Below are 24,744 nucleotides of genomic sequence, written 5' to 3'. Positions count from 1 at the left end.
GTGGGGCAACGGGAGTCGGCGATGAGGCCAATCTGGAGCACGATGACCGATTGATTGATGGTGTACCAGGTAGGAAATGATGAGCGCCAGGCGAGTGCAGTGCCTAAGTAAAATCCACGCTGTTTCGAGTAGCAATATATGAATTAATGAGTTGGTCAAGGGCGAATGTGTGATAAATCGCTTCTATCCGCTTGAGGCCTCAGGTACTTGCCAACATTGTCACACGGTAATCTGCACGCCGACTAATGAAAAGTACCGTTACAATCGCAGCGCTACTGAGGTCACCTACAAGTGGGCTTTGCGGGCGCTTACAAATGGCAACACAGTTGCCGTCTATTGATTCCTCAATATCTACTCTAAATTACCCGAATGTAGGCATCCATCTTGCCTTTCTGCTTTGTCTTGAGTGGTGAGGGCTATTTCGCTGCGTGCTACCATTCAGTTTCGCCACACGAGCGAGGCTTCTTTTTCTGACTGTCGGCTTCCATCACCACAGCCAGATGTTCATGTCACTAAACTCTGCCATTCGCCTGGCCTAGTTCTAATCCTCAGTCAAGTCGCCACTAGCTGAACAACCTGAAATTGTTACGATTTTTTTTCCCCTAATCCATCCTTGCACATTTGTGCCTCTTTGTGTTGGCAGCAACGGCACTCTGTGGTAATAATAATAAGTGCAATGTTGGCTTCGGTGGGTGATCCGCCCATATTTTGTTTTTGGTTTTAGTTTTATTTTAAGACAATTCGCCGCCATTCATCTCAGTCAACGTGTGCAAACGCGCTATATAGCATAGCATGGCATAGCATGGCTCGTCTCCTTCATTCCGCCATGCCCCGGACTAAATAATAAAGACCCCTGGTCACACTGTGCTAGTGACGTGCATGAGTGCAGGTGCGTGCGTCATGAGATCAATAATAATGATCTAACGAATGAGCAGAATGATGACGAACAAGTAAAGGAAAAGGGGAACATGAAAAGAAGTAAGAGGCAGGCAATCACCAAGAAATGAAGCGCAATTCCGTACACGTTTTGCGACAAGAAAAAGTCGACAATACCCTGATCTGCGCATCAAGTACTCGCTCTGTTGCAGAAACGGTGAGCAACTACCGAGTACCGTTTGTGGTGAGTTCAAGTCTCCACAACCTGGGATACGTGAGATAGGCCGTAACAATTGAAGCATGCACTGTAGCTTGCGCACTGTACTGACCCGTATGGCCCGTGGCTGGCGCGTCTCCACCCCTTTCTTGCTCTTGCAACCTTTTGCGGCGCGCAAACCTTTTTCCTATTTGGCGTGGGCTTGCTTGTGGGAAGCGGCAAGGGCACTCCACCAGAGTCGGTCAAGGCCAGGAAAAAAATATCATCTGGTCAAATTTCTCGCCTTTTTTCTTTTCATTTCTTCTTTCACACCACCACCAAAACCCTATCATAAAAACCCCCCAAAACTTCTCGAGACGAGTTAGTTCAGAGGAATAGTCTAGCACTAATTCTCTGTCCCTCCTCTTGTACTTCAATCAAGAAAACTTACAAAAAAAATTGAAAACCACCAAAAACCCCCCCCTCCAGGTCCCCACCTTCTCGTCTCGTGCGATAAATAGGTCGACTCTCTTAACTCCAAACACCATTTTGCTTTGAGCTCTTTTCTCAAAGACTTTTTGTGTTTGTTTCACCAGCTTCGTCAACAGCCAGTCTGATACGTTGCCGGTTCACCTCATCACACTCTGCAATCAACTCGTTAGTCGGCCGCCTTGACGTCTCTCACCTCCCCTGCTGCCTGCCTCGCTAACCCCAATTCCCGACGCGCAGTTTCGTCGACTTGTTAACTCAACACGACAAAATGGCTGCCGCCAACAACTCCGCCGCTGTTGATCAGCTCGCCAACGATCTCAACAACACCTCCATCGACGCCAAGCCCTCCGTCGACACCTCCGCCTCCGCTGCTGCCGGTGACGATGCTGGCCCTGCCCCCAACTCCGCCGCTCCTCATCCCCAGAACTCTGCCTCCCTCTATGTTGGCGAGCTCGACCCCTCTGTCACCGAGGCTATGCTCTTCGAGCTCTTTTCCCAGATTGGCGCCGTCGCTTCCATTCGTGTCTGCCGTGACGCCGTTACCCGCCGCTCTCTCGGCTACGCCTACGTCAACTACAACTCCACCCCCGATGGCGAGAAGGCCCTCGAGGAGCTCAACTACACTCTGATCAAGGGCCGTCCCTGCCGCATCATGTGGTCTCAGCGTGACCCCGCCCTTCGCAAGACTGGCCAAGGCAACGTCTTCATCAAGAATCTCGACGTCGCCATTGATAACAAGGCTCTCCACGACACCTTTGCTGCCTTTGGCAACATTCTCTCCTGCAAGGTTGCTCAGGACGAGAACGGCAGCTCCAAGGGCTACGGTTTCGTCCACTACGAGACTGATGAAGCTGCTCAGCAGGCCATCAAGCACGTTAATGGCATGCTTCTCAACGAGAAGAAGGTCTACGTCGGCCACCACATCCCCAAGAAGGACCGCCAGTCCAAGTTTGAGGAGATGAAGGCCAATTTCACCAACGTCTACGTCAAGAACATCAGCCCCGAAGTCACCGACGACGAGTTCCGTGAGCTTTTCGAGCGCCACGGCGACGTCACCTCTTCCTCCATCGCCCGTGAACAGGACGGCAAGAGCCGTGGTTTTGGCTTTGTCAACTTTACCACCCACGAGGCCGCTGCCAAGGCTGTCGAAGAGCTCAACAACAAGGACTTGCACGGCCAGGAGCTTTATGTCGGTCGTGCTCAAAAGAAGCACGAGCGAGAGGAAGAGCTCCGCAAGTCCTACGAGGCTGCTCGCATTGAAAAGGCCAGCAAATACCAAGGTGTCAACCTCTACATCAAGAACCTCGACGACGATGTCGATGATGACAAGCTTCGCATCATGTTCGCCGAGTTCGGCCCCATTACCTCCGCCAAGGTCATGAGAGATAGCCCCTCTGATGATGACGAGGAAGAGGAGAGCAAGGAAGCCGAGGACAAGGACAAGGAAAACAAGAAGGAAGAGGAGAAGAAAGATCAGAACCCCGACGATGAGGAAAACGACAAGGACAAAAAGGATAAGAAGGGATCTAAGAAGCTCGGTAAGAGCAAGGGTTTCGGTTTCGTCTGCTTCAGCAACCCTGACGATGCCACCAAGGCCGTCGCTGAGATGAATCAGCGCATGATCAACGGCAAGCCCCTCTACGTCGCCCTCGCCCAGCGCAAGGATGTCCGCAAGAGCCAGCTTGAGGCTAGTATCCAGGCTCGCAACCAGATGCGCATGCAGCAGGCTGCCGCCGCCGCCGGTATGCCCCAGCAGTTCATGCAGCCCCCCGTTTTTTACGCCGCTGGCCAGCAGCCCGGCTTCATTCCCCAGGGCGGTCGCGGCATGCCCTTCCCCCAGCCTGGCATGGGCATGCCTGGTGGTCGTCCTGGCCAATTCCCCGGCTACCCCCAGCAGGGCGGTCGTGGTGGCCCCCAGCAGATGCCCCCCAACATGTACAACATGCCTGGCCAGTTCCCTCCCCAGTTTGGCCAGCCTGGCACTCCTCAGTTCATGGCTGCTATGCAGCAGGCTCAGCAGGCTGCTCTCGGTGGTGGTCGTGGCGCTCCTCAGGGCGGCCGTGGCAACGCGGGCATGCCCCCCAACGCTGTTCCTGGCTTCCCTCCTAACAACCGCCAGGGTGGCATGGGCCGTGGCGCCAACCGTGGCGCCAACAATGCCAACAACAGCCAGCAGGCCGCCCGCCCCGGCGACAACAACATCTCCGCCCTCCAGGCCCAGATTAGCGGTGCCCCTCCTGCCCAGCAGAAGCAGATGCTCGGTGAGATGATCTTCCCCAAGATTCAAGCCATCAACGGCGAGCTTGCTGGCAAAATCACTGGTATGCTTCTTGAGATGGACAACTCCGAACTCATTAACTTGATCGAGGACGATGCCGCTCTCAAGTCAAAGGTTGATGAGGCTCTTGCTGTCTATGATGAATACGTCAAGACTCAGGACGGTGGTGAGGAGAAGAAGGCGGAGGAGATCAAGGCTTAAGCATAAGAGCCACTCCGGTCTAGAGGAGAGCAAGGCTCATGATTGAGCAGCGAGCCTCGAAATGGCTGATTTCCTCTGTTGCTTTTATTTTACATGTTGGCTTTCTTCATTATGCAACCTCGTATTGACATATGTGTATGAGTATCGGCGGCATACAATATCTGCTATCTCATGACGACTGTCTACAGGGTTACATTTGTATAGTTGGACTTGCTATTTCTTGTCAGGCACGGCGCACAAAATTACAAAAGTTGCGATTAGCAGACGGTTTGGGGTCGAGAAACCAGGTGGCGAGAAGTTGAAGGAAGGTTTGGGGGCTCTGACGGCCACAAAAGGCGTCGAAGAGGTCGAGATTGCTGTGGGCACAGATACCCCTCGAGTGGTCCACGAGATTTTTACCAGGCAAAGGCGGAGACTTTTATTTGATAGGACCTAATAAAAAATGTTAAAATTATAATAAGCTGTGTGCTGTGCTTGGGTTGCTTGCTGTGGTTGCTGATGTTGATTTGCAGTCATTGGATGTTGCAGACTTTTGATTTTGAATGCTCTAGTCGTGTGTAATTTGATGAAATGTTGCATAATTGTAAAATTGATAACGCTACTACTATGAAAGATGAGGGAAAATAATGCTTCAAGTATACCGCCCCTTTCTTGCCTTTGTCGCCGTGCTTTGCAGAAAAAGAAAACTCCTCCCTAGGTCAAAAGAAACAATCCATCATCAGTGTCCCAACCAACCACATATCTTATATATCTCTTCTCGCAGCGATTCCTTCTCGAGAATGAATCAAGCTCGCGGCGCGTGCTGAGAGAAAGAGGGAGGGCTCACAAGTACAACGACCACAAGAAAAGAAAACACACACACAAGGCAAATTACACTTTTTGACCGTCAATGTCAAAGCCGCCCACGCGCGGGGGAATCTCGTCTCCGAGAACGTTTCTCCCGTGAGAGCTCGAAAACAAATGCTGCATGACTTTACCCTTTTGCTGTCGGCGCACTTCGGCGAGGTACTCGCTGACTGAGGAAATGCCGTAAATCTGGTCCTCGAGCGAGAGCGTCGTGGCGTTTGCGCCGCGCACGAGGGGGGAGACGAGCTTGCCGCGCAGACTCTCGAGCGAGGCCTGAAGAGTGAGGAGCTTACCCTGGTGGTCGATGAGGACCCGCTTGTTGCGAACCGTCTTGTCGCGAACGTTGCGCAAGAGGTCGCGGTTCTGGGTAAACTTGCGCAGCTCGTCGGCACGCGTACCAAGGAGCCGCACCCACAGGCTCGCGAGCGAGTCGTAGTGGAGTTCCTCCTGCGCCGAGGTCTCGCGAACAACGATGCGCGCGAGGTTAAGAAAGTGGTGGTCGACGGCTTCGAAGAGCGCAAAGAGGGTCACGCTGTGCTGCAGCTCGGCGGCGATGCTCTCCTCCAGGACGGTGAGGAACTCGGTAAAGAGGAGCTGGATCAAACGCTGCTCGCGCTGCGGATTGGACGGGCCAAAGAGGTAGGTGGCAAGATTGCCGAGTGAGGTGGGCACGCCGTCGGCGTCTTCGAGGACGTGCGCGTGAGAGAGAAGGTTGTGGATGTTGTCGTAGGCGACTGACATGGTCGAGGGCGCCTGGGCGCTGTTGAGGCGGTTCAGGTGCATCTTGGCCCAATCCATGACGTTGAGAATGCTAGATGAGTGTTAGTACAAGATATTGCAAGACTCTTCAACGGAGCAAGCATACCCGTCAACGTCACCATCAACGCGGGCAAAGAATTTAGTCATTTCGACTGACAATGTTCTCATCGTCTCACTGAGCGCATCCAACCCGGAGACGATGCTCGTCGCATCGAGCATATCACTGGAGCGCACGCTCTCGCCCAGATCCCAGACGGCCACACTCGTGGCTTGTAGGTCATGGACTTGGGTGACGGCGTGTTCCGAGTAGTAAATGAGCGGCTCAAAGGAGCGCGCGATGCCCGCCACCTTGACGAGGTCGCCGGCCGGCCGCGGTGCGACGGGTTGCAGGAGGAACCTGACAAATAGTATGCTGAAGAGCGCAACAGACATGCTGGTGAGCATGGAAAACCAAGATGACATGGCGGCCTGGTAGCGCTTGCGCACAAAGGACACAGCGGCCTCGATGGGCTCGGTGCGCTGATGCACCTCGGCACGGACGGCGAATCGAATATCTAATGGTCAGTTAGCAGGCAGTTTTCCCGCTGATGGCGCAAAACAGGATTGTACTTGCAGTTTTCGGATGGCGGTTCTCGTGGCGGTGGTGGTGCGACGAGCATAGAGTCTGTCGGCTCAACTTTGATTGTATCATCATGCGTTGGCGGGCTCGGACTGCGCCGCTTCTCCGGACTCTGGCTCCCCTGGGGCAGCCTTGTCTGTATGGCTCGTTCCAGTATATCAGTGGTGGCCTCGCTAGAGTCGCTGGACTCGCCATCGCTCTCGCCCGACAGGGCCGAGGATTCCGGGAACGACGGCGACAGCGGAGAATGAAAGGCGAGCTCATCTGTCTGCGGGCTGCTCCAGAAGCCGCGACTGCGGCCGCCGTTGCCGAGTCTCCGCCACGCTGGTGGTGAGTAGCCACCAGCGGCGGAGTCCGCTTCCGAGTCTGCGGCGAGGTTCGCCGCTGCCACTGACTGGTCGTCCTCTTCGGTCGCGGGCTCGCTCCTGGTGGCCATCGAGGAGCGGCGGGTCGAGGAGCGCGATGTGTTGTCCGTTATGGGGCTGGCTGGGGGTTCGAAGTCTTGCAGCGAAGCGTCCAGATGATGAACGTCGACGTCTTCTGCTGCCGCTACTGGTGTTGTGGCTGACACTGCTACAATCCCTTGCGACGCAGCTTTTGGCGCAGCAGACAGCGGTGGCGGGAATGGTATTGTCGGCGCCATGCTTCAAAGGTGGTGCAGGAGGAGGAGGGGTTGTCTCGCGACGGCGACGACCGCCCCAGTAGGAGGAGATGAACTCGGGCAGCGCAAGCTGGCGCGACGGCGCGAGCTGCTCAATCAACGACGGGGGCGCGGGCAGCAGCGCACCACGAGATCGAGGTGGCTGCAGCGGTGCCGGCAACGCAGGCAGAGCCTTCTGGGTCCTATGCCGACCTGGACCAGTGGCAGCGGCGGCGGTTGCAGCAGCAACGGCAGTGGAGGAGGGGTAGGACGATGGGGTAGTACCACGTAGGAGCAGCGCCGATGACGATGATTCGCTGGTGCTACCGTGCGAGGACGACGGCGGCACGAGAGCGCGTGGGAGTGACACACGGGGGAAGCGAATATGCGGCACGACGGGTATGTAGAGGGTGAGGAAGCAGAGCAGCAGCCCAACGACGGCGAGGAAGGTGCCGGGGGTGACGGTGATTGTGACGAGGGAGACGTTGTTTGTGACGGAAAAGAGGGACTGCATGGTAACGGAGAAAAGAAGGAAAAGAACAAGGAAGGAAAAAGCAAGACAAGACAGAAAGAGAAGAGGGGTGTGCGGCTCTTGTTGTTGCTGTGTGTGTGGGCTGCTCTGTATGAGGAGGAGGGGGGCGTGTGGTGGTTCGGCGGTTAGGCGCTGAGTACGCCTTCGGGAGTTCCAAGCCGACACGACTAGTTATCGAATTGTTATGATAAGGGCATTCAAGCCAAAATCGACCACTGTGTGTCCCTTTCAAGGCGAACAAGAAGACCGTGTTGTGTTGCTCAGGGTCCGGTGCTTGGTGGGCGCAAAAGAGTATTGGGCACGGATGGCTGGCTGGCTGCCTGGTAATACCTGCCGTTACAGTGTAAGTGAACGATTGGCTAGGAGATGCCGTTTCAGGTTGAGGCGATTTCCAATGAGTGGTGGCGGTGGTGTCGTGGTGTCGTGATATCGTCGACGATTAGCGCATCTCTTGCTTCTCGTTTTTAAACGAGAGGAGAATTCACGACAATAAACCTCTCCATCCGTAATTGACTCGGTCGGCGGTCAAAATGGACGAGGTTGGTGGGATGTTTATGGCCAGCCCCACTTTCGGCCGCCGGGTATCCATTATTACTCGGCACTAAAGACCCTGCCAGAACCCGCCCGTTGGTGAGCATCTCCAGCCAATCAACCGCCGTGACTGCAAAGGCCTGTCTTAGGACCGACCCATGGTGTTTCTTGCCACCATTCCAACAAAGGGTTCATTCTTCTCCGTCTTCGATTCCCTTTCTACTCCTTTTTGAACTTTGTCCCATTCACAAAGAAGAAATGAACAGAGTCCACTTACCTAAGAATGAATGAACAGGTTCGCTGCGGGACTCACTGGCTGCGACCTCGTGGACCTCACCGGCCAGTCTCTTACACCACCACCAGGCCGCGCATCAAGCGGCCAGCCAGCCTTTCGCATAAATGCGCTACACGCCCCTTGCAAAACTCTCTTGACAGGGCTCCTCCTAGTCAACTAGTCGTGTTTCAGATACCCGTCTAGCCCCTGTTCACAGCATAATTACTTGCATCAGAAACCTGTAGTACCATAAATCCAACTTGAGTTGCTCCCGTGTACGCAAAAGTAAACTTATCCAGCTTGGTCAATCGCTAGTTCTGAGAGGGAAAAAAATTGCCAGTAAAAAGTGGCATACGACGCGAACCTATTCCAAACCTTACAGCTTCAGCCCCAAAAACCCATGCATTCCCATTCTCAAAGCGCTTTGCAAAAGAGACGCCCAAGTATTGGTGTACGCCTTTCTTACCCATTCTTCTTTCCACCCCGCTCAGTCAAGAGGTGCAAAAAACTAAAAACTAAACCAAAGCAAACGCCCAAGAGAGGAGTAGATAGAAGGAAACCGCACATTGGAAAGAATACTTGCACATGACAAAAATCTTCGCTCATCCTCGCCTCGCCTTGCCCCTGTCGGCCCTAGCTGTCGATCCTTGCACTCGCGAGGCTTCAGTCTATCTTGGCGCTCGCGAGGCTTCGCGCTGCCGGGTTGCTCAGGTTGTTTACTTGGCGAATAGCCTTTTGCTTGTACTTGCTCTGCTTTCGCAAGCGCTTCCTCGCCACCATGACGGGGACCGAGCTCTTGGTCACCAGATAGTTGGAAAACGAGCCCAGGATGACACTGCAACTTGTTAGTCCTTGTCTGCAATACGGCCACATGCTGGCGTAATCAAGACCAAAAGGAAAGCGGGCAAGAAGAATTGAGAGATGGATAATAAACGGAAAAGGGGAACTGAAACTTACCCTTTGAGTGCACTTCTGCCGCGGCTGCCAATTACCACCAGTGTCGGATTCACCAAATCAATCACCTCAGTAATCAAGTGTCGCGGGTTCTTGCAGTGCAGCACCTCGACAATAACCCGCACCTGCAGCTTCGTCTTCCGGAGAAGCCGCAAAATCTTTTCCGTCATGCCTTGAATCGCCCGCTCCCGCTCCTCCTCAGTCTTGGTCCGCTCGCCCCGCACCGCCGCTGGCGAGCTGCCCGTCGTCCCTGACGAGTCGTCGCGCCGGTGCAGCTTCTTGAACTCGGTCACCGGGCTGAGCGGCGCCGGCGTCATCCTGTTGTTGGTCACCGTGTTGATGGCCGCCGCCTGCTCCTTCATCGCCGCCGGGTCGTCGGGCACCTGCGACCCCTCGCCCGTCACGCCCGTCTCCTCGTCTACGCAGTAAATCGCAATCAGCGTATCGCCGTCGCGAATCACCGTTCCAATGGCCCACTCCAGCGCGTGCGTCGATTCGTCGCTCAAATCCGTCGCCACCAGATACTTACGCAGACGGTGATTCTCCTCCTCGGCGTTCTGCGCAATTTTGTGGTATTCGCCACGATAAATGATGCGAATAGATCTGTGAGCTTCGGGGTTGTGTAGAACATTCGTCATGGTAAAGGAAAGTTTCTGTGCTCGCTTGATGTCGTCGACGTCGGCCTCCTCATCCGAATCCACAACAGATTGCGTAGCGGAATTTGGGTTATGATCGTAGCTGGTGTGAGGGTGCACGCCCGCCTTACTAGGCTTGACCGTCTCACCAGACGTATTTGTCACCTTGATTTCCGGCTCAAGTAGGGACCTGTACTGATAACTTTGCTGCGATGCAATGTTGGACCGGTCCTCATCGGCTGCAGCAAGCAGACTCTGAGCGGCGCGCTTGCTTCCCCCTGAGCGAGAGCGAGACTTGTCGTCGTCCTCGCTTTCCCCCTTTGCATCTGGATTCAGAGCGCGCGGGGCCTTCTTACGGCCACGATCCTCGTCATCCGATGAAAATTGGTCGTCGTCATCACTCGAGTCGAGGTGCTCGCCATCGGGACCGAGATAGTCTTTGACCAGGCGTCCAGCTCCCGCGTCGTCGGATCGTTTCCGCATGGGAAGCTGGGAGAGGCTGCCGGACGAAAAGGCCAGGTTGGCGTCTGAAAGTCTTCTGTACGCGTTGTTCATGTCCACAATCCGTCCATCGCTGAGCATGACCTGGTTGGGGTCTCGCGGCACAGCAGGCGACTTGGATCGGTCGTTCCAGCGGTTGTGCGGCGACTTGGATTGATGATATCCAGGACGGTTCGCCGAAGAGTTCCTAACACGACTGGGAAGTTGTAGACCGCTAAAGTCATAGCCTCGCAGCGCATCGGCCAGCGAGCTGCCGCCAGAGGTCCGTTTGTTCTGCGACTGCCGCTTGCCTGGTAGGTTTCCTGAGGCGCTGCTGGGCAAAATGCCAGAGAATTGATATTCTGAGACGCGGTCATTGCTTCCAAGTGATTTTCTGGCGCCAAAGTCGGCGGGCTTGAATGCCGCATCAGAGGAGCTCCGCGGGTGAAGCCTAGAGTTGGCAGGCTGGGAAGAGGCCTTGTAGAGCGATGTGTTGGCCATGGTGGGCGAGCTGGGCACACTTCTGTTATATGGTGATCGGGTCTGGGAGCTGGGCCGCAAGGCAGCTGGGCCGCCAACGTCGAGCATGCTGCGGACGGGTTTGGCAGGGGGCGGCGGTCCGTCAATGTCGAGCATGCTCCGGACGGGAGGCTGGGGCCCCGGGCTGGTGCGGCCATGCGCAGAGCCAGCATCGTCATCGCCGACGTCCAGCATGCTCCGGACGGGAGAGCGCGGTACGTTGGTGTAGGGGGAACTCGATCGCATGGCGCCTGCAGCGCTGCCTGACTGCTTGCTCTCGAGCAGAGCCAGGACCTCCTCGCGCTCCATGTCGAGCATGGCATCGATGCTCATGGGCAAGTTGGGGTTTCGCGACATGATGGGCGGCTTTGCGGTAGATGTATCGCGAAGGATAGGATAGAGATCGAGTCAAAGAGTTTTGTTTTACGACCACGATGGACTAAGGTTGTTGGCTGTGTTTGGGCTGCGGTGGCTGTGCTTCGTCGGGGCTCTGGCGACGACGCTGCCAGCTGCGGCGGGCTATCGATTGAGAGCGATGAAAGCAGTGTATCAGATATATGCTGTTTTTTATTAGGGTATATCTTTGAAAGTTCCTGCGGGCAAGTAGGCGATAGCAAGAGGCGACTGGGTTGCAATCTCGGTGGTGTTTGATTGATGGTTCTGAAGCTGCGGGGGCGCAGACGCAGACGCAAGATGTCAGAGGGTCGCAGTAAATAGAGGGCGACGTGCGCCAAGCGCAGCGTACCTATCTTGAAGGTACGGAGTAGTACCTACTGAGTAGGTAGGAAGATGGCGTGCTTTTGTAATGTCGAGAATTGGGCAAATACAAACAGGTAGATATAACCCGCAATGTCTTGAAGCTGAAGGAGAAGTGATGGTGGCAGAAGAAGATGTTCTTTTATGTTTTTCTTCTCGTTTGTCGACGACGAATGACTTGCGATAAGCCAAGCTGCCTGGAAGAGGTTCAGAATGTGGGGTCAGTATGCGGTAGTGGCACCAGGCAGAAGAAGCAAAAAGCCAGCTGCTGGCCTTGCTTTTTCGATGGCGGCACCACGCATTTTAGCCATCGGCTGGCGGGTAATTAACAGACTACAGTGGGTCCAAGGTAATAATTCGGTGCAAATCATAAGTCCCCATTGAGGTTACCTAGTAGATATTTAGGTGCGCAACGTGCGTTGTTGCTCGAAATCAATCTCCTGGAGGGAGGGCACTGCAAGAGTGATTTGGCAGTGGTGTAAAAAAAGCAGCAAGATTGAGTGCTGGAGCCATTGCGTGGCGGCCTCGAGCTAGCGCCTGAATAGGGTAAACAGCTGCAGGGTGGCGCAGACTTTCTAGTGAATCTTTTTGCTTGTTGGCCGGCCGAGGCTGAGCTATGACAACCACACAAGGCCAGCTGCCGGCTCGGGTACGGAGCCGGCTCACAAACGCAACAAGATGCCAGAGACTCACCGAAACGAACAGCACACAGCGAATAGGACTGGGTGTTTCTGCGGCAAAGAACCCAAAAAAACAACGTAGCAAAGGCTCTACTGCTATGATAAATAACCTTTCACCGAACATCACCTCATGTAAGCCGCCCCTCCCCTCCCCAAAAAACTGGGCTCTGGCGTACACTGATCGTTCCCGTGAGTCTAACCAAAACCTTATGCAGGCCTCCAAACCCCCGGCCGGCCCTCTGCGCCCGTCATATGGCCCTTTGGGGTCAAGGATTATGACTCTTGCACACGAAGCAATGAATGCGAATTCAACCACCAAATAAGTTGGCTTTGTCTTTCGTCGAAGCCATGATATTATTAGCATATTACATTTATTTCAACAAGAAAAATCATTTTCCTACGGACTGCATGCGCATTCACCTGCATCCACTGATGAACCTGAACCCATTCCATCATCATACTCTATAAACTCTTATCATTGACATTCGAACCATGACAAGGCACGAACCACGTCACTTGCGCTTCCCCTTCCCCTGAACCCTTTCTGTAATTATAGCTACCAAAAGTATCCTCACCGTCACGGTTCCAAAACGTCTTTTCCCACTTACGCCGTGCCAAGGCCCCAAGACATCCCTGAAGCACGCAGATCAGAACACACATGACCAATTCCATCTCATGTCAATCAGAAGCTGTCATTTCAAAGGGCCATGTGCAATTTTGCCTCTCGGCGCTTCTATATTTTACATTGCCTCTCTATGCCCCGCGCCGTCAACAAGCAGCAGAACACGGAGCAAACACAAAAATGGCCGTGTAAGCCTAATATACAAAGTACAAGCCGCTGCTCGGCCTCTCCCGTTGGGATTTTCCCGGACCATTACTTGCTGGGGCCCTTTTTGATCGTCAGCTTCTTGTCGACGTTGGCGCGCGCCGTCGTGCCCTGCTTGTGCACCAGCTTTCTCTTATCCCACACCGACGATCGTCCCTCCACCACCGCGATAATCTCCTCTGCCAGTCGGTGCGCAAACTGCGCCCGCCCGCTACCCTTGCTCGGCTTCTTTTCCACCGCCTCCAGGATCCACGTAAACGCCCGCCGCCTGCGCTGCCGCACCGTCAACGGCTGTGGCATGTCCAGCGCCCGCCCACCGCCCGCCGCGCCCGCAATCGGCTTGACCCGGATCAGCGGCGCCACCGAGTCAATGGCCACCGTCAGGTACAGAATCGGGTTCAGAGACAGGTGCGACGCCGGCGGCGTCCCAGGCAGCAGCGGGAACTTGGGGCTAAAGGTCGGTTCGGGCGCCATTCGGAGAAAGTTCATCGTCATTGCCAGGTTCTGCAAATCGAAAGAAAGAAACCACGTCAGTACATCGGTTGAACATGAAATGGCGCACCGGCGGCGTAGAAGATACATACCCTTTGCGCAGTGGCCAGCTTGCCATCTCGCATCATCAGCCTCACAATCTGCTGCACCACGGGATGGTATCGCTTCTTCACATTGAAGTCGTCAGGGTACGGCTTTTGCGGCAGAGGCCATTTGTGTCCCAGCTTCTGTATATCCTCGCCGCCCTTGCCACTCTCGCCGGCCTCTTCGAGCTCGGCTTCCTCAGCGCCCTCTACGGCCAGCACGGCCTCGGCTTCCTCTGCAGGCGGAATGGCGCCATCGCGGTACAACACCTCCTCTTGCGCTTGCGTCAGGCCACCTTGTTTGGTCGCTCGGCCACCGTACAGCATCTGCTCGAGCGCCGCATCGTCGATTCGGTCAAGGGGGTTGTAAGGGGATGCCTGCAACACCCAGCCCAGTCAGTCCTTTGTGCTCCTTCAATTCCCATGGTCCTTCAATTAGCCGTAGCAAGAGGGGTAATATTACCTCTGCAGTGACGCTGGACTCGCTGGCGGCATCCGATCCGGTCGCGCGCGGGGTCCGGTTGTTCGCATCATTTGATTGGAACCGATAGGCGTGTAGCAGCTGTGGCGGCAACTGCGGTCTTCTGCAAGCGTGTCTCGTCCGAATTGCGAGCCCTCTGCATTCGTGCAGAATTCGCATTCCCCTAGGCATCGCGGCCGCCATGTTGAGAAAATTAGTGATCCCAATTGGGAGGTTCTACCGTGTCGTCGCAATCGCAGAAGTCGTTGTGTTGTCAGACGAAATTTCCTGGGTCGTCGTAGCTCCTGGAGTCTCCGGAACAGAGCTAATCCGTTCCGGGACGAGCCGGGCAGAGCCACATACCCTGCATTCTCAATTGAGCTTTGGAGTAATTGACAGCGCACGCTTCTTTTTTTTCCCTGAAAAGCATGGAAAACGCTGTACACTGCAGCTTCTAGAGCCTGAATTTTTTCTTCCTGTGTTGTCAAAGCTATGGGCTTCGAGCATGGCTACCGATTGCGCGTACGCGCACTCAACTCATGCACCATAAGACCCTCAACTATATCAACACATATATCGGTCTCAGCTTGAATATAGATTACCTCGCCTCTCATGTCCGGCATGAAAGTAGGCCTGGAAGACGTATATTCATTGAATCATCCGGAATTATTAGATACGTTACTGATATCTTGCCCAGCAAATTGCATACTGTGTCAGTCCTATGGGCTGTCGTGAGCTAAAGCATATCATCAGGTTGATGACGATGCCTTAGCCCAAACCATCGTACCGAACTGCCATGCGGCTAAAAAGTCTTTCCATACCCATACCACGCTCTCGACCACCTTTTGAGGGTAGCTAATTATGAATAGTAAAAATGAAATGAGCCAATGGGCTCAGCACTACTCCGCATCCATCTGGCTCCATGCAGTGCTACCCATGCTAATGTGCCAAATGCAACGCTACCAACGGCTCAAACTACCACCACTGCGTCACATGCTGGTCAGATGCCATGGAGCATCCTCGAGTCCTTTCTATCGAATGAAGACCAACAATGTCGCCTGCATGTATCGATCATTCGTCGCTTTTGGTGTCATAAATGTGGGGGTGTCCTGCCCGCCGCAGCAGCAAAATATTCGACAATCACCAGCCGGTCCAAGTGTTCCCAGCTGCAGAGGAGTTGCCAGTATTGACGCTGAGCCAATTGACAGCGCATTCTGCAGCATCCTCCTTCGCATTGTTGAGATTCCTGCCATCGTACCAGAAACGAGCACTGAGCGTCTTTCCTTGCACCGTGACTCGGCTTGACCAGGCTGTTCTGCCACCTGATATCGTGCCAGTTGTCAGCATAATGATTGAAACTAGACATGTAAAGGTTGAACAAACCTCGCCGATCAGAAACTATAAAAAATGTTGGCGGCGATATCTGTGCCTCGCGGCACACCTCTGCGGGATAGTCAGACTATGATATTCGTCACAAAGGGCGCATTAGTCAAGTCAAACCTTCAAGTTTTTGTTGCCATGGCGAAGGGCCGCCCGTACTTGCTGGCGGTGATGGGCTCATTCTCATGGCGCGGCAAAGAAACCGCAAAGTGGAAACGAGGAATATATCGTCAGAGCGCAGGAAGCAAGACACAACGAGTGCAGGGATAGAGAGAAGGTCCGCCCAGATTCGAATAACGGATAGGCTGGAAGATATATAGGCGGAGCGTAGGCCGGGGCGAAGCTATACGTCTTGGTTTGCCGCTGTCATGTACAATCCGCGCAACGGTGATACCATGCAGGACACACAGACCCGACTGCAAAGATGAACAAGATACAGCAAGACGTGACACCAGAAGAGAGTAACGCAGCTAAGTTATAGGAAGAACCGTGCTGGGGGCCGACAAAATGTCAGAAAGGAAAAATCTGACGGCATTTGAGAAAAGGATAGACGTGAGATGCTGAAGAGCAAGATAAGCTACGCAAAGATGAACGACACAAAGTAGACGGGTCCAAAGAAGGAACGAGACACAAATCGTTGTTCTAGGCGGTTGACAGTGCGCTCTGGCAGTAATTCGGGTCAGAGCCATTTTTTCTCCGCGTTGCTTTTTCCGCCTTGCCCTGAGTTGCCATGAAGGGGTGTGTGGGATCTGGTGGCAGCGCGGCCGCGGCACAAAGAAGTAGGCCTGGGGCACAGAAGATGGAGCGCAGAGGGTGACCTGCATCAGCAGCAGCAGTCGTTTCGCTGATAAAAGAGAGCCTTTTCAAGCCATTGGGCACGCTGGAGGAGCTGCTTTGCCAGGCCAATTGCAGAGACCGCAGGCAGACCCAGTTGGCCCCCTCCTCCAATCACCGGCAGGCGATATTTTGCATGACTGACTGGCATGAGCATGGCCTGAGAAGCAAGTCGTGCCGGGCGCCGGTGCGCGAGTGCCCGTAGAGGATTTGAACGGCTGCAGACAGCACACCCCCCTTTCTGAACTACTCCGTACCAGTATTTATTAGAGAGATACTGGCACCTGGCACATACGGGCGAGTCCCCGGTTCCGAGAGGATCCAGCCTCTTGTCAGTGCCTGCAGCGCACCAGTAGCTTGTCATGGAGTCCAGGGGAGTGGAGAGGATGTGCCACCGGGGGAGACTGAAAGTGCGGCGGCATCCTTGTCGCATCTCTCAAGGCATTGGCACGATGACCAGACGTTGACCAGTAGACAAAGGCAACCCCGGCGAGCCTGCAAGATGCTGGTTTGGGCAAGTGCTTGTGGACTCTGGCTTTCGCTCGAATTTTGTCACGGCTGCGGGAGAGTATGCGAATGGCTTTTGAAGTTTTGATGCACTCGTCGGAAATGGGGGCCACTCGCCGCTCTACTGACTGACGGGCCTTGGCTGGTCTGGCTTTTTTCGGGTCATCCCACCACCCGTGGGTGCGCGCGGAGAATGAGATGATGGGCTCTGTTAAGCTTTCGCCATGTCCTGGGCGCAGGAGTTGCCGTGAAGGTTTGTGTCAGCAGGTCAGTCGCTCAGCTTGCTTGCCAAACACGCTGAAGCACCTACCACTAGACAAACAGTTGCTGCACCGCGCCCTGAACCAAGGAGAAGAAAGAGGCAATCACGGCATTGAAAACCGCATGTAGCATTGTGCGTGTAAGATGGCACTGTCGATACAATTGATGGTGGCGTTTGGACATTGATCAGTATTTCTGAATGTGCGCCGGCGGGCTGCACCTTGCAAAGCTGAACTTTGCTTGCGGACCCTAGCCGGAAAGGGGGGTGGGTAGACGGGTGGGTGGACGGGTGAGTGGCATGAGTGGTTCGCGACACTAGTCTGCCGCCTGTCTATTACGCCAGCCAGTATCTAAACTATCACACAACACACCTATCGTGGGCGTGAGCCTAGTCAAGTGGCATCGATAGCTCTGTTGTTTTTTCTTTCTTTCTTTTTTTTGTTTTTTTTTTTCCCTCCCACGATCGGCTCGAGCCAGTCGGATTTTCCCTTTCCTCCACTCCAGCCGCGAGACAAATGGCTCTGAGAATTTCGGAACAGGGGTTCGGAAGCAAATAGGAGAGAGGGTAGCCTGACAGGCACCAGGGCAGCCCCAGGATTAACCGGCCACTCTTATTAAACCTGGTCCGACCGTTGCGCGCAGAGCGAAGGGCATGTTCAAGGGAGAGGAGATAAAGGCGACCGATGCTGCATCACGACTTCTCTTCAACATCAAGCATTTGCAAAGCAATCAAGAGAAACAATCAAAAAAGAACACCAGGGCAAGCAGACCGCCTATTGTGTCCTGTTCTCTGCTGGACCTCTGACGTCAAAACCCTGCCCAGGTTTCTTTCGCTTCACGTATACCCAGCGGATTTATTCTCTAATTACTCTCGGAAACACCGCCAGTGCTTCTTCTTCCCGCAAGGCAATCACCTCCAGCAGCTTTTCTCTTTTTGTGGCCATGACCCGTCATACGTGCTCGATCCACTTCTGGTGATGCCTTACTATATCGCCGGATAATGACCGCAAAGGCAAGCACTTAAACTCACCAACCTCGTGCGCATGCTCCTATTCCTTTGTACCCATTTGCGTATATTCGCCGTTATAAAGGCTGCAATGCCAGGCATGCTGCAGTTGCTAGGCTTTGCCCGTGATCGATCGAGCCAGTGGGTCGGTGGGCTAACGTACCTCGATTGATTGATAGCCGGTTGAGCCAGCATACAACAGGACAGGTTCACAAGATAAGGTGTGCCAAGACCCTGATAATTCGAGATATGACATGGCGCAAAAGCAAGTTGCTGTAATTTGCGTGTTGCGACGCTCTGAAACCATGTGTCTGGCGGAGGCTCGAGAACCGGTACCTTGCCGCGGCATTCGCGACGAGAGCCTACTTTATTCCAGAATTATGTGTGTGAGCCAGACATTAATGGCCATCAGTATCCTGCAGATGAGTATGTACTCGCTCAAAGAGTGAGTTGCGACCAAGTACGGAGTATCATACAGGCATTCGTATAATACAGCACCTCAGACCATCTGCTCCCTCGGGGGAAACACAGCGTCAGGCCTGGAACAAAGCGTCTAACTATGATGAAGTTGAAGCTCAATATACATTCATTGGCATGGAATCTTCTAGAATCACATCCCAAGTTAATTCGAGCGAAGCGCTCCAATGGCCAGCGTCGTGTCTGCCCAAACATGATCAAAACGCGGCATCCGACGAGCGAGCCCCTCCCAAAAAGGGGAATGAAGAATGTTCGGCTCCAAGTCGAGCCATTGTCACAGCCGGAACGCTCTGTTCTACCAGCTGTATTTGATACTACGCCATTCAAGCCCACAAAGATCTCAATTATAGCTCCATAACGTCAACGTTTTGTTTCGATAGTGAAGTTCCCACTCACATATGGGAACTCTTATCACGACCATCCCTTGACTTTTTTACCCAGAAAAATTTAATTTGACAGATGAAGCAGCCTGACATGAATCTTTCCACATCAGTGGATCAAACAAGCCACAAACCTGCATAGTACTTGCCAGCTACTGTGATTGTGTGATCATCGTGCAGTATCCAAAAATCACACGCAAAGCAGAATTGGCTTGTCAAACGCAACACACCATGTCTACATACCACTCAAGTCTCGGATTTACGCACCTGTAGCTGTACATACGTACGGGCGGGTCGGTACACATGGTAGACGTGTATAGTGACAGGGATTATTGTGTCCTGGAATGTAGGCCATGGGGCACAACAAAGTGATTGTGTGCTAATATTTGTTGTCCACAGCAGCTGCCATATACTCACCGAAAAGCACCACGCAAGATCCACATCATCATGTTGAAAAAAAGGGTCTTGCAATGGGTCTACATCCTGGCGGTATGCGTGTCACGCTGGCTGCGCGTATCTGGTGGCCTGCAACAGATCACAACGCCGCCAAAAAAGACCGGACGAGATGCCTATATTAACGAAGCTGACGCAATACCTTAAGCTTTAACTGGAGAGTGAGGGGGAGTCGCTCGCTTGAAACGAAGGAAACGGGCTGCTCTGCCACACATTCTTGTTGCGGAGAACCCATTCCCATTCAGCCATGGGCCGCTTGCTGTCCAGAGCCACACTTTTTTTGGAATATTGGTGATCATTTTTGACGTATAAATCTCTCAGCTCAAGAGCACAAGACAGCAAGTGGCTGCCTTTTTTACTCGGCACAGTCGCCCGCCGGATGAGCCGTGGCCCTTTCCGTTATACAATGCATGCATAGCGGCGCAAGAAGCTGTTTTTGTTGCAGCGCCACGTAATGACCTGTTCCGTAAAGGAGGCACAATTTTACCGGTGTGGAAGCCTTGCAGATGAGGCGTATACACTAACACTCTTTCTGCATCATCTTCCGCGACTTGCCGGCAGGAGAGGGGAAGATGCCCTCGCAATGTGTGGAGAGCAGAGGGGATGATGGCACATCAGACTATTCGCTCTCCTTGATACTACCTCTGTGCAATACTCAACGGTTTGGCTCATGTCGTGCGACGCTATTGAGCCCTGTTTCTCTTGCCGAGCGGAGACTGTCACTCGTGTCTGCCACACGCACGCGCATGCACGCCCACACACGCACACTACTCGTAACACCCCCCCTTTACTGTAGCCTGCAATTATTTTCAAACAAGCTCACTCATACAAGCTGAATGAAGATCACGAGGGTTCTGCGTAGAAAACATTCAAGCAGCATGGTAGATGCAGGGAAACAGGAGTTGCAGGCACCGACGGTGCTTTTTTTTTTCTGGCGACACTGCCTGATAAAACAACTCGCCGGATGCAGGTCAGGCTGACGGACCTGTCCATAGGCATCCCCAGTCAAAAGGGCCCATCATTTATGACGAAACCATTATTAGCACTTTGTTATGATCCTGTGCCACCCCTCAACGTGTTCTCCCTGGACCCGGCCGGGGCCTTGCTGTTCTCATCTTGCTTAAGGCGGATTTCGCCGAGCCTGCCAGGCCTGTGTGCCCCGAGTTCCAGCCGCGTGAGAGAGGAGAAGCAACGAGTCTTTGAGAGAAGGGAAAAAAAGATATGACGACGGGGGGGGGGACGAGGACGGGGGTTTACCATGGCGCCTCCGCCCTCCCCTTGGCACACACAAAACAGGAAACAGTAAAGAGGGGATGGGATTAGTTATTGAAAAGCAAACAAGAAGGAAAGATGGGATGATTAACTAAGTAAATAGGGAGATTATGCTCCGAGAGCACAGAGGATAGTGACTGGTCACGTCGCTCAAGAATTTGGTTGCATAACTCGCAAAATATATATGTGCATAGTAATTTTTTGCCGGTAACATTCTGCTGCTTGTGAAACAACTAATTGACAGAAGCCTAGAAGGCTAGAAGACTAATTTAATGTAAAGTTTGACATAGTTACATAGACATAATGCAGGTGAAATCTGTAGGCCGTTTCTGTCAAGGTCATGTAATGAATTTCTCTTGTGCATTCTGGTTCTTGTGCTCCATATTCGCATTGCAGCGTCTTCAGCCCACAGTACTTGGCGTACTACAAAGTCTCACTAGGGATAATTATTAAGGAATAAGTCAAACATGCACGTCATTTCCATATATACACATGTTTCATCGATTCGCAGCCCCTCCCTTCCACATGCCATTTGTCCCGCCCATATATATCAAGACAGGGTAAAAGAGTCGCTCGTACCCTCAAACTGTTTGACGCTGCCCACGAGGGGCTTGGCGTCGCCGTAGTACTTGAAGCGGTAGGTGCCCGGCTCGGCATGCCCCTGCTGCGTCTCCCACGAGACAACCACCTCGCTGTAGCCGAGGACAAAGTTTGTGCGGCTCCACGAGTACACGACAAACCAGTCATTGTCGTCCTTGTAGCGGGACCACTTTCCGTCGGCGCCGCGCCGCTCAACGGCGGCAAATGTATCCTCTTGGCGGAGGTTGTTGCGCGGGTTGGCGCCCTGAAATGTGGCGTTGACGACGGCGCCGACGGCGGCAGACGCGGGGGGCTGGTGCAGCACGGCGCCAAACGATTTACTCGGGGGCTTGCCGTCGACGACGACGCCGGTGATGAAGGAGAGCATCTTGCCGCGGTTGTCGGGGGCAAGGACGCCCTGGGAGGGTTGGTCGGTGGCGTCGGGTCGCAGATAGCCCATGTTGCTGACGGTAAGATTGATGTAGGCGTCAAGGGAGTGGCGGCCGTAGAGCGTCGAGGCGCCCTCGTATCGCTGCACGTCGTACTCTTCGGGCGTGGCGAGGTAGTGTGCGTAGCTGTTGGCCGGTCCGCCGAGGACGACGACGGGGTCCTCGACGAAAGCGGTAGCCTCTTTGGCGACGGCATCGCGCCAGCGGCGGCCGCTCATGGTTGTCGCCTCGCTCGGGCTGATGATTATGACAAGTTGCCCGACGCGCAGCATCTGCACGTCAATCAGGTTGGGCGTCCATGGGTACGGCGTCTCGAGCTCGCCAACGTCGAGCAGCACGGGCTTGGGCGCCTGGCACTTTTTCTGCTTTGCGCTCGGTGCCTTGATCAGCCCTGAGACGACCCGCCAGACGGGACTGGCGCTGGGCTTGCCAGAATCGCCCTGGGTGAAGTCAAACGCGCCGGGCCAGTCCGAGGTGCCAGCCGCAAACGAGTAGCCGAGCGCCGCGGGGCACGTCTGCGCCTGCTGGCCGTTGGAGAGGGTAAAGTTAAAGTAGCGCATGTCGTTGTAAAAGTGAAAGGCCTTGACTGTCGATCCCGAAATGGCAGTGCCAGAAGAATCGAGAGAGTCCTGCGTTGCTTGGTTAGTTGTACCATTCTGACGTGGGGTGGCAACGTGGCCAACAACTGACAAGAACCGACTTGGCGCCGGTGTACTGACGGCGACCGATCTCGAAACAGCTCTTGACGCCGAGATCGAGCGCTTCGAAAAAGGGACCGCGGCCGTGGCACGACTGCGACTTGCCGTCGGCGCAGGTGCTGTTCTCCAGGCTGCACTGCTGGCCCGAGCCATCATCGCACCATGCGCCGCCGACATTCGGGCTCGTGTCTCCAACGTTGGCTTGACTGAAGCCGGCAACGAAGCCATCAGCTGCGTTCTTGTCGTTCTTCATGTCCTCCTCGAGCAACCAAGCAGCGACGCCCTTGTTGTCACCCGAAGCATGGGTGTTGTTGCCGAGCATCGAGGTGCCATGAACGGGATACCATGAGAGACTACCAATGTTCTTGTTGTCGGAGGCTCTCTGGAAGCGGATGAGAGTAAGAGTGGTGTCGGTATCGGCGTCATATTTAGCACGCTCCTCTTCAGGGTTGTGCAGGTAAGCCCAGCGAGAGCGGTTGATGGCGCCGTCTGAGACCTTGCTTGTTCCCACGTCAATGTAGCCCTATTCGATCAGTCAGGAAAACTTGAATTATGAATAAACCCTCAGGTGTTTTGACTCACCTCTTGCAAGCTGTCGTGGGCACGCTTGATAGAAAGAACAACGCCATCGACAATAGCCTGGTAGCTCTGTTTGTCGAAGCCAAACGACGTGATTTGGGGCAGCAGATAGTTGAACCAGGCGCCGGGCCCGGAATGGCTGTGCGTGCCCGTCAGCGCAATATTCTGCTGCCCATACACGGCGTACTCGCCGCCGAGCGCCTTGACGCCATCGAGGACGCCGTAGCGCACGGCCGTGTCGCCCGACTGGGCGTCGATGACAATGTAGACGAAGCGATCGTTGGGATTACTTCTGTCGCCGACAATGAAGGCGCGGCTAAAGAGACGTTGGCGCAGCCCCGTGCCCTTTTGTTCGAGGTTGGCGTAGCCGGCAAAACCAATCTCGACGACGGGTCCGGTGATGTCGGCCTTGCCAACGCCAATCAAGTACTTGTCGCCGGCGCGGGTCGCCGATGACGAGGACGAGGAGTAAGGACTTGCGCGGTGGCCAAAGTACGCGTGGGCAAACTTGTACGCGCGTCGGTCGTGGCTATCAGAGGGCGTCCCCAGCGTGAAGGCGCCAAAGATGAAGAGGGCGACGAGGGAGAAGACGGTGAGGAGAGTCTTGAATGCAGAGGCCGGAGCCTTGCGCTGAGCTTCCGGCGCACCCATAGCTTTCTCGTAAGGGGGCGGTTTAACAGCTTGTAAGAAGCCAATCAACAAACGCAATTGGTGAAAGCGTTTTCAAGAACAAAAATCAACGGGCTTGCAAGGCAGCAGGAGGCCAACTACTTATCGCTCATTTTCCCTAAAACACCAAAGAACAACAGCGTAGGTTCGGAGGTACTGCGGAGGCGGCCTGCAAAGTTACACTGTTAGAGTAGGATTGGCGCTAGGAGTGGCGGATCTGGTTCAAATTCCTCGTGACGCTACGACATTGGACCGGATGGAAGCACCCCGGAGCTCGAGCCCTTGGTGGGAAACAGGTCGGCGAGACATCTACGGGCGGTACCGTCATCCTCCTGCCTCGGTACCTAGCTGATTTGAGTCAAGAATGTGAACGAGCACAACTTTCAGAATGCAAGTCTCTAGTATCTTACAGGGTTGTCACGCACGGCCCGCGATCGATCGATATCTCGGAGGTAATAATGCAGAGACTGCTCGTACTGATAGCGCAAGGCGGGCCCTTGTAGTACTATTTGTTCTTCGCGTCGTGGCCGGTCGGGTACAAGACAAACAAGGACAAGGCCACTGTTCTCTCGACGACCGATGAAAGCAACATGAGCAGTGGTGTTGGACGGGCAGCGCCAAGTGCCGAGAGCCCACAGGGCTAGAGGTTCTATCCGAGTGGATGCGTGCAGGAGGAGGGCGGCCACGCCCGAGTTCTCAGGAGACGTCGCCAAATTCGTCGTCTCTGGAGGCTGGTTCGCTGGAACGTCTGATTTATCAACAAGAGATTGCTAGACGGTCATTTGTCATATGAGGGGAGTAGGCAGGTGTTGTGGCGTTAAGCCAGCGTCAGTTGCCTCAGGTCAGGGCCCAGTTAATCGTGATGATGTCTGAACAGCTAGCTTGGTACGCATTAGTTTGATGAAGTTGCTGCTGTGCTTGGCCTGCAAAAGCGGCTGGATGTTGAAAAGGCAATAGTGAGCATGATATTTGTCGTCATACACGGCCGTTTTTCGTCTCACAGAAAAATATCGATTCAAACTGTTCAGCGTTACTGCTTGTACCTCACAGGTAGCTTGTCGGGGGCAAACG

General features: G+C 54.2%; 5 protein-coding genes across 5 annotated transcripts; 1 reads left to right on the top strand and 4 right to left on the bottom strand.

Moving 5' to 3' along the window:
- Positions 1 to 1,832: 1,832 nt before the first annotated feature.
- BBA_05643 (polyadenylate-binding protein) lies at positions 1,833 to 4,043 on the top strand (the record flags this gene model as incomplete). Its single annotated transcript, XM_008600740.1, has 1 exon — positions 1,833 to 4,043. One exon carries the CDS (start codon positions 1,833 to 1,835, stop codon positions 4,041 to 4,043), a length of 2,211 nt encoding a protein of 736 aa, XP_008598962.1.
- An 870-nt stretch (positions 4,044 to 4,913) lies between these two features.
- On the bottom strand, positions 4,914 to 7,421 carry BBA_05642 (uncharacterized protein; the record flags this gene model as incomplete). Its single annotated transcript, XM_008600739.1, has 4 exons — positions 4,914 to 5,700; positions 5,755 to 6,202; positions 6,361 to 6,768; positions 6,821 to 7,421. 4 exons carry the CDS (start codon positions 7,419 to 7,421, stop codon positions 4,914 to 4,916), a joined length of 2,244 nt encoding a protein of 747 aa, XP_008598961.1.
- A 1,486-nt stretch (positions 7,422 to 8,907) lies between these two features.
- Positions 8,908 to 11,189, bottom strand: BBA_05641 (universal stress protein family; the record flags this gene model as incomplete). The annotated part of the gene is made up of 2 exons (XM_008600738.1): positions 8,908 to 9,079; positions 9,202 to 11,189. The coding sequence occupies 2 exons, from the start codon at positions 11,187 to 11,189 to the stop codon at positions 8,908 to 8,910; spliced, it is 2,160 nt and encodes a 719-aa protein (XP_008598960.1).
- A 1,953-nt stretch (positions 11,190 to 13,142) lies between these two features.
- BBA_05640 (30S ribosomal protein S7) lies at positions 13,143 to 14,333 on the bottom strand (the record flags this gene model as incomplete). The annotated part of the gene is made up of 3 exons (XM_008600737.1): positions 13,143 to 13,598; positions 13,679 to 14,047; positions 14,133 to 14,333. 3 exons carry the CDS (start codon positions 14,331 to 14,333, stop codon positions 13,143 to 13,145), a joined length of 1,026 nt encoding a protein of 341 aa, XP_008598959.1.
- Positions 14,334 to 21,249: 6,916 nt separating this feature from the next.
- On the bottom strand, positions 21,250 to 23,655 carry BBA_05639 (neutral/alkaline non-lysosomal ceramidase; the record flags this gene model as incomplete). The annotated part of the gene is made up of 3 exons (XM_008600736.1): positions 21,250 to 22,356; positions 22,418 to 22,948; positions 23,008 to 23,655. The coding sequence occupies 3 exons, from the start codon at positions 23,653 to 23,655 to the stop codon at positions 21,250 to 21,252; spliced, it is 2,286 nt and encodes a 761-aa protein (XP_008598958.1).
- Positions 23,656 to 24,744: the final 1,089 nt, after the last annotated feature.

This window comes from Beauveria bassiana, assembly GCF_000280675.1.
Source record: "Beauveria bassiana ARSEF 2860 unplaced genomic scaffold BBA_S00015, whole genome shotgun sequence".
NCBI classification, from domain to species: Eukaryota; Fungi; Ascomycota; class Sordariomycetes; order Hypocreales; family Cordycipitaceae; genus Beauveria; species Beauveria bassiana.
This window is presented reverse-complemented; position numbering and strand designations above follow the sequence as displayed.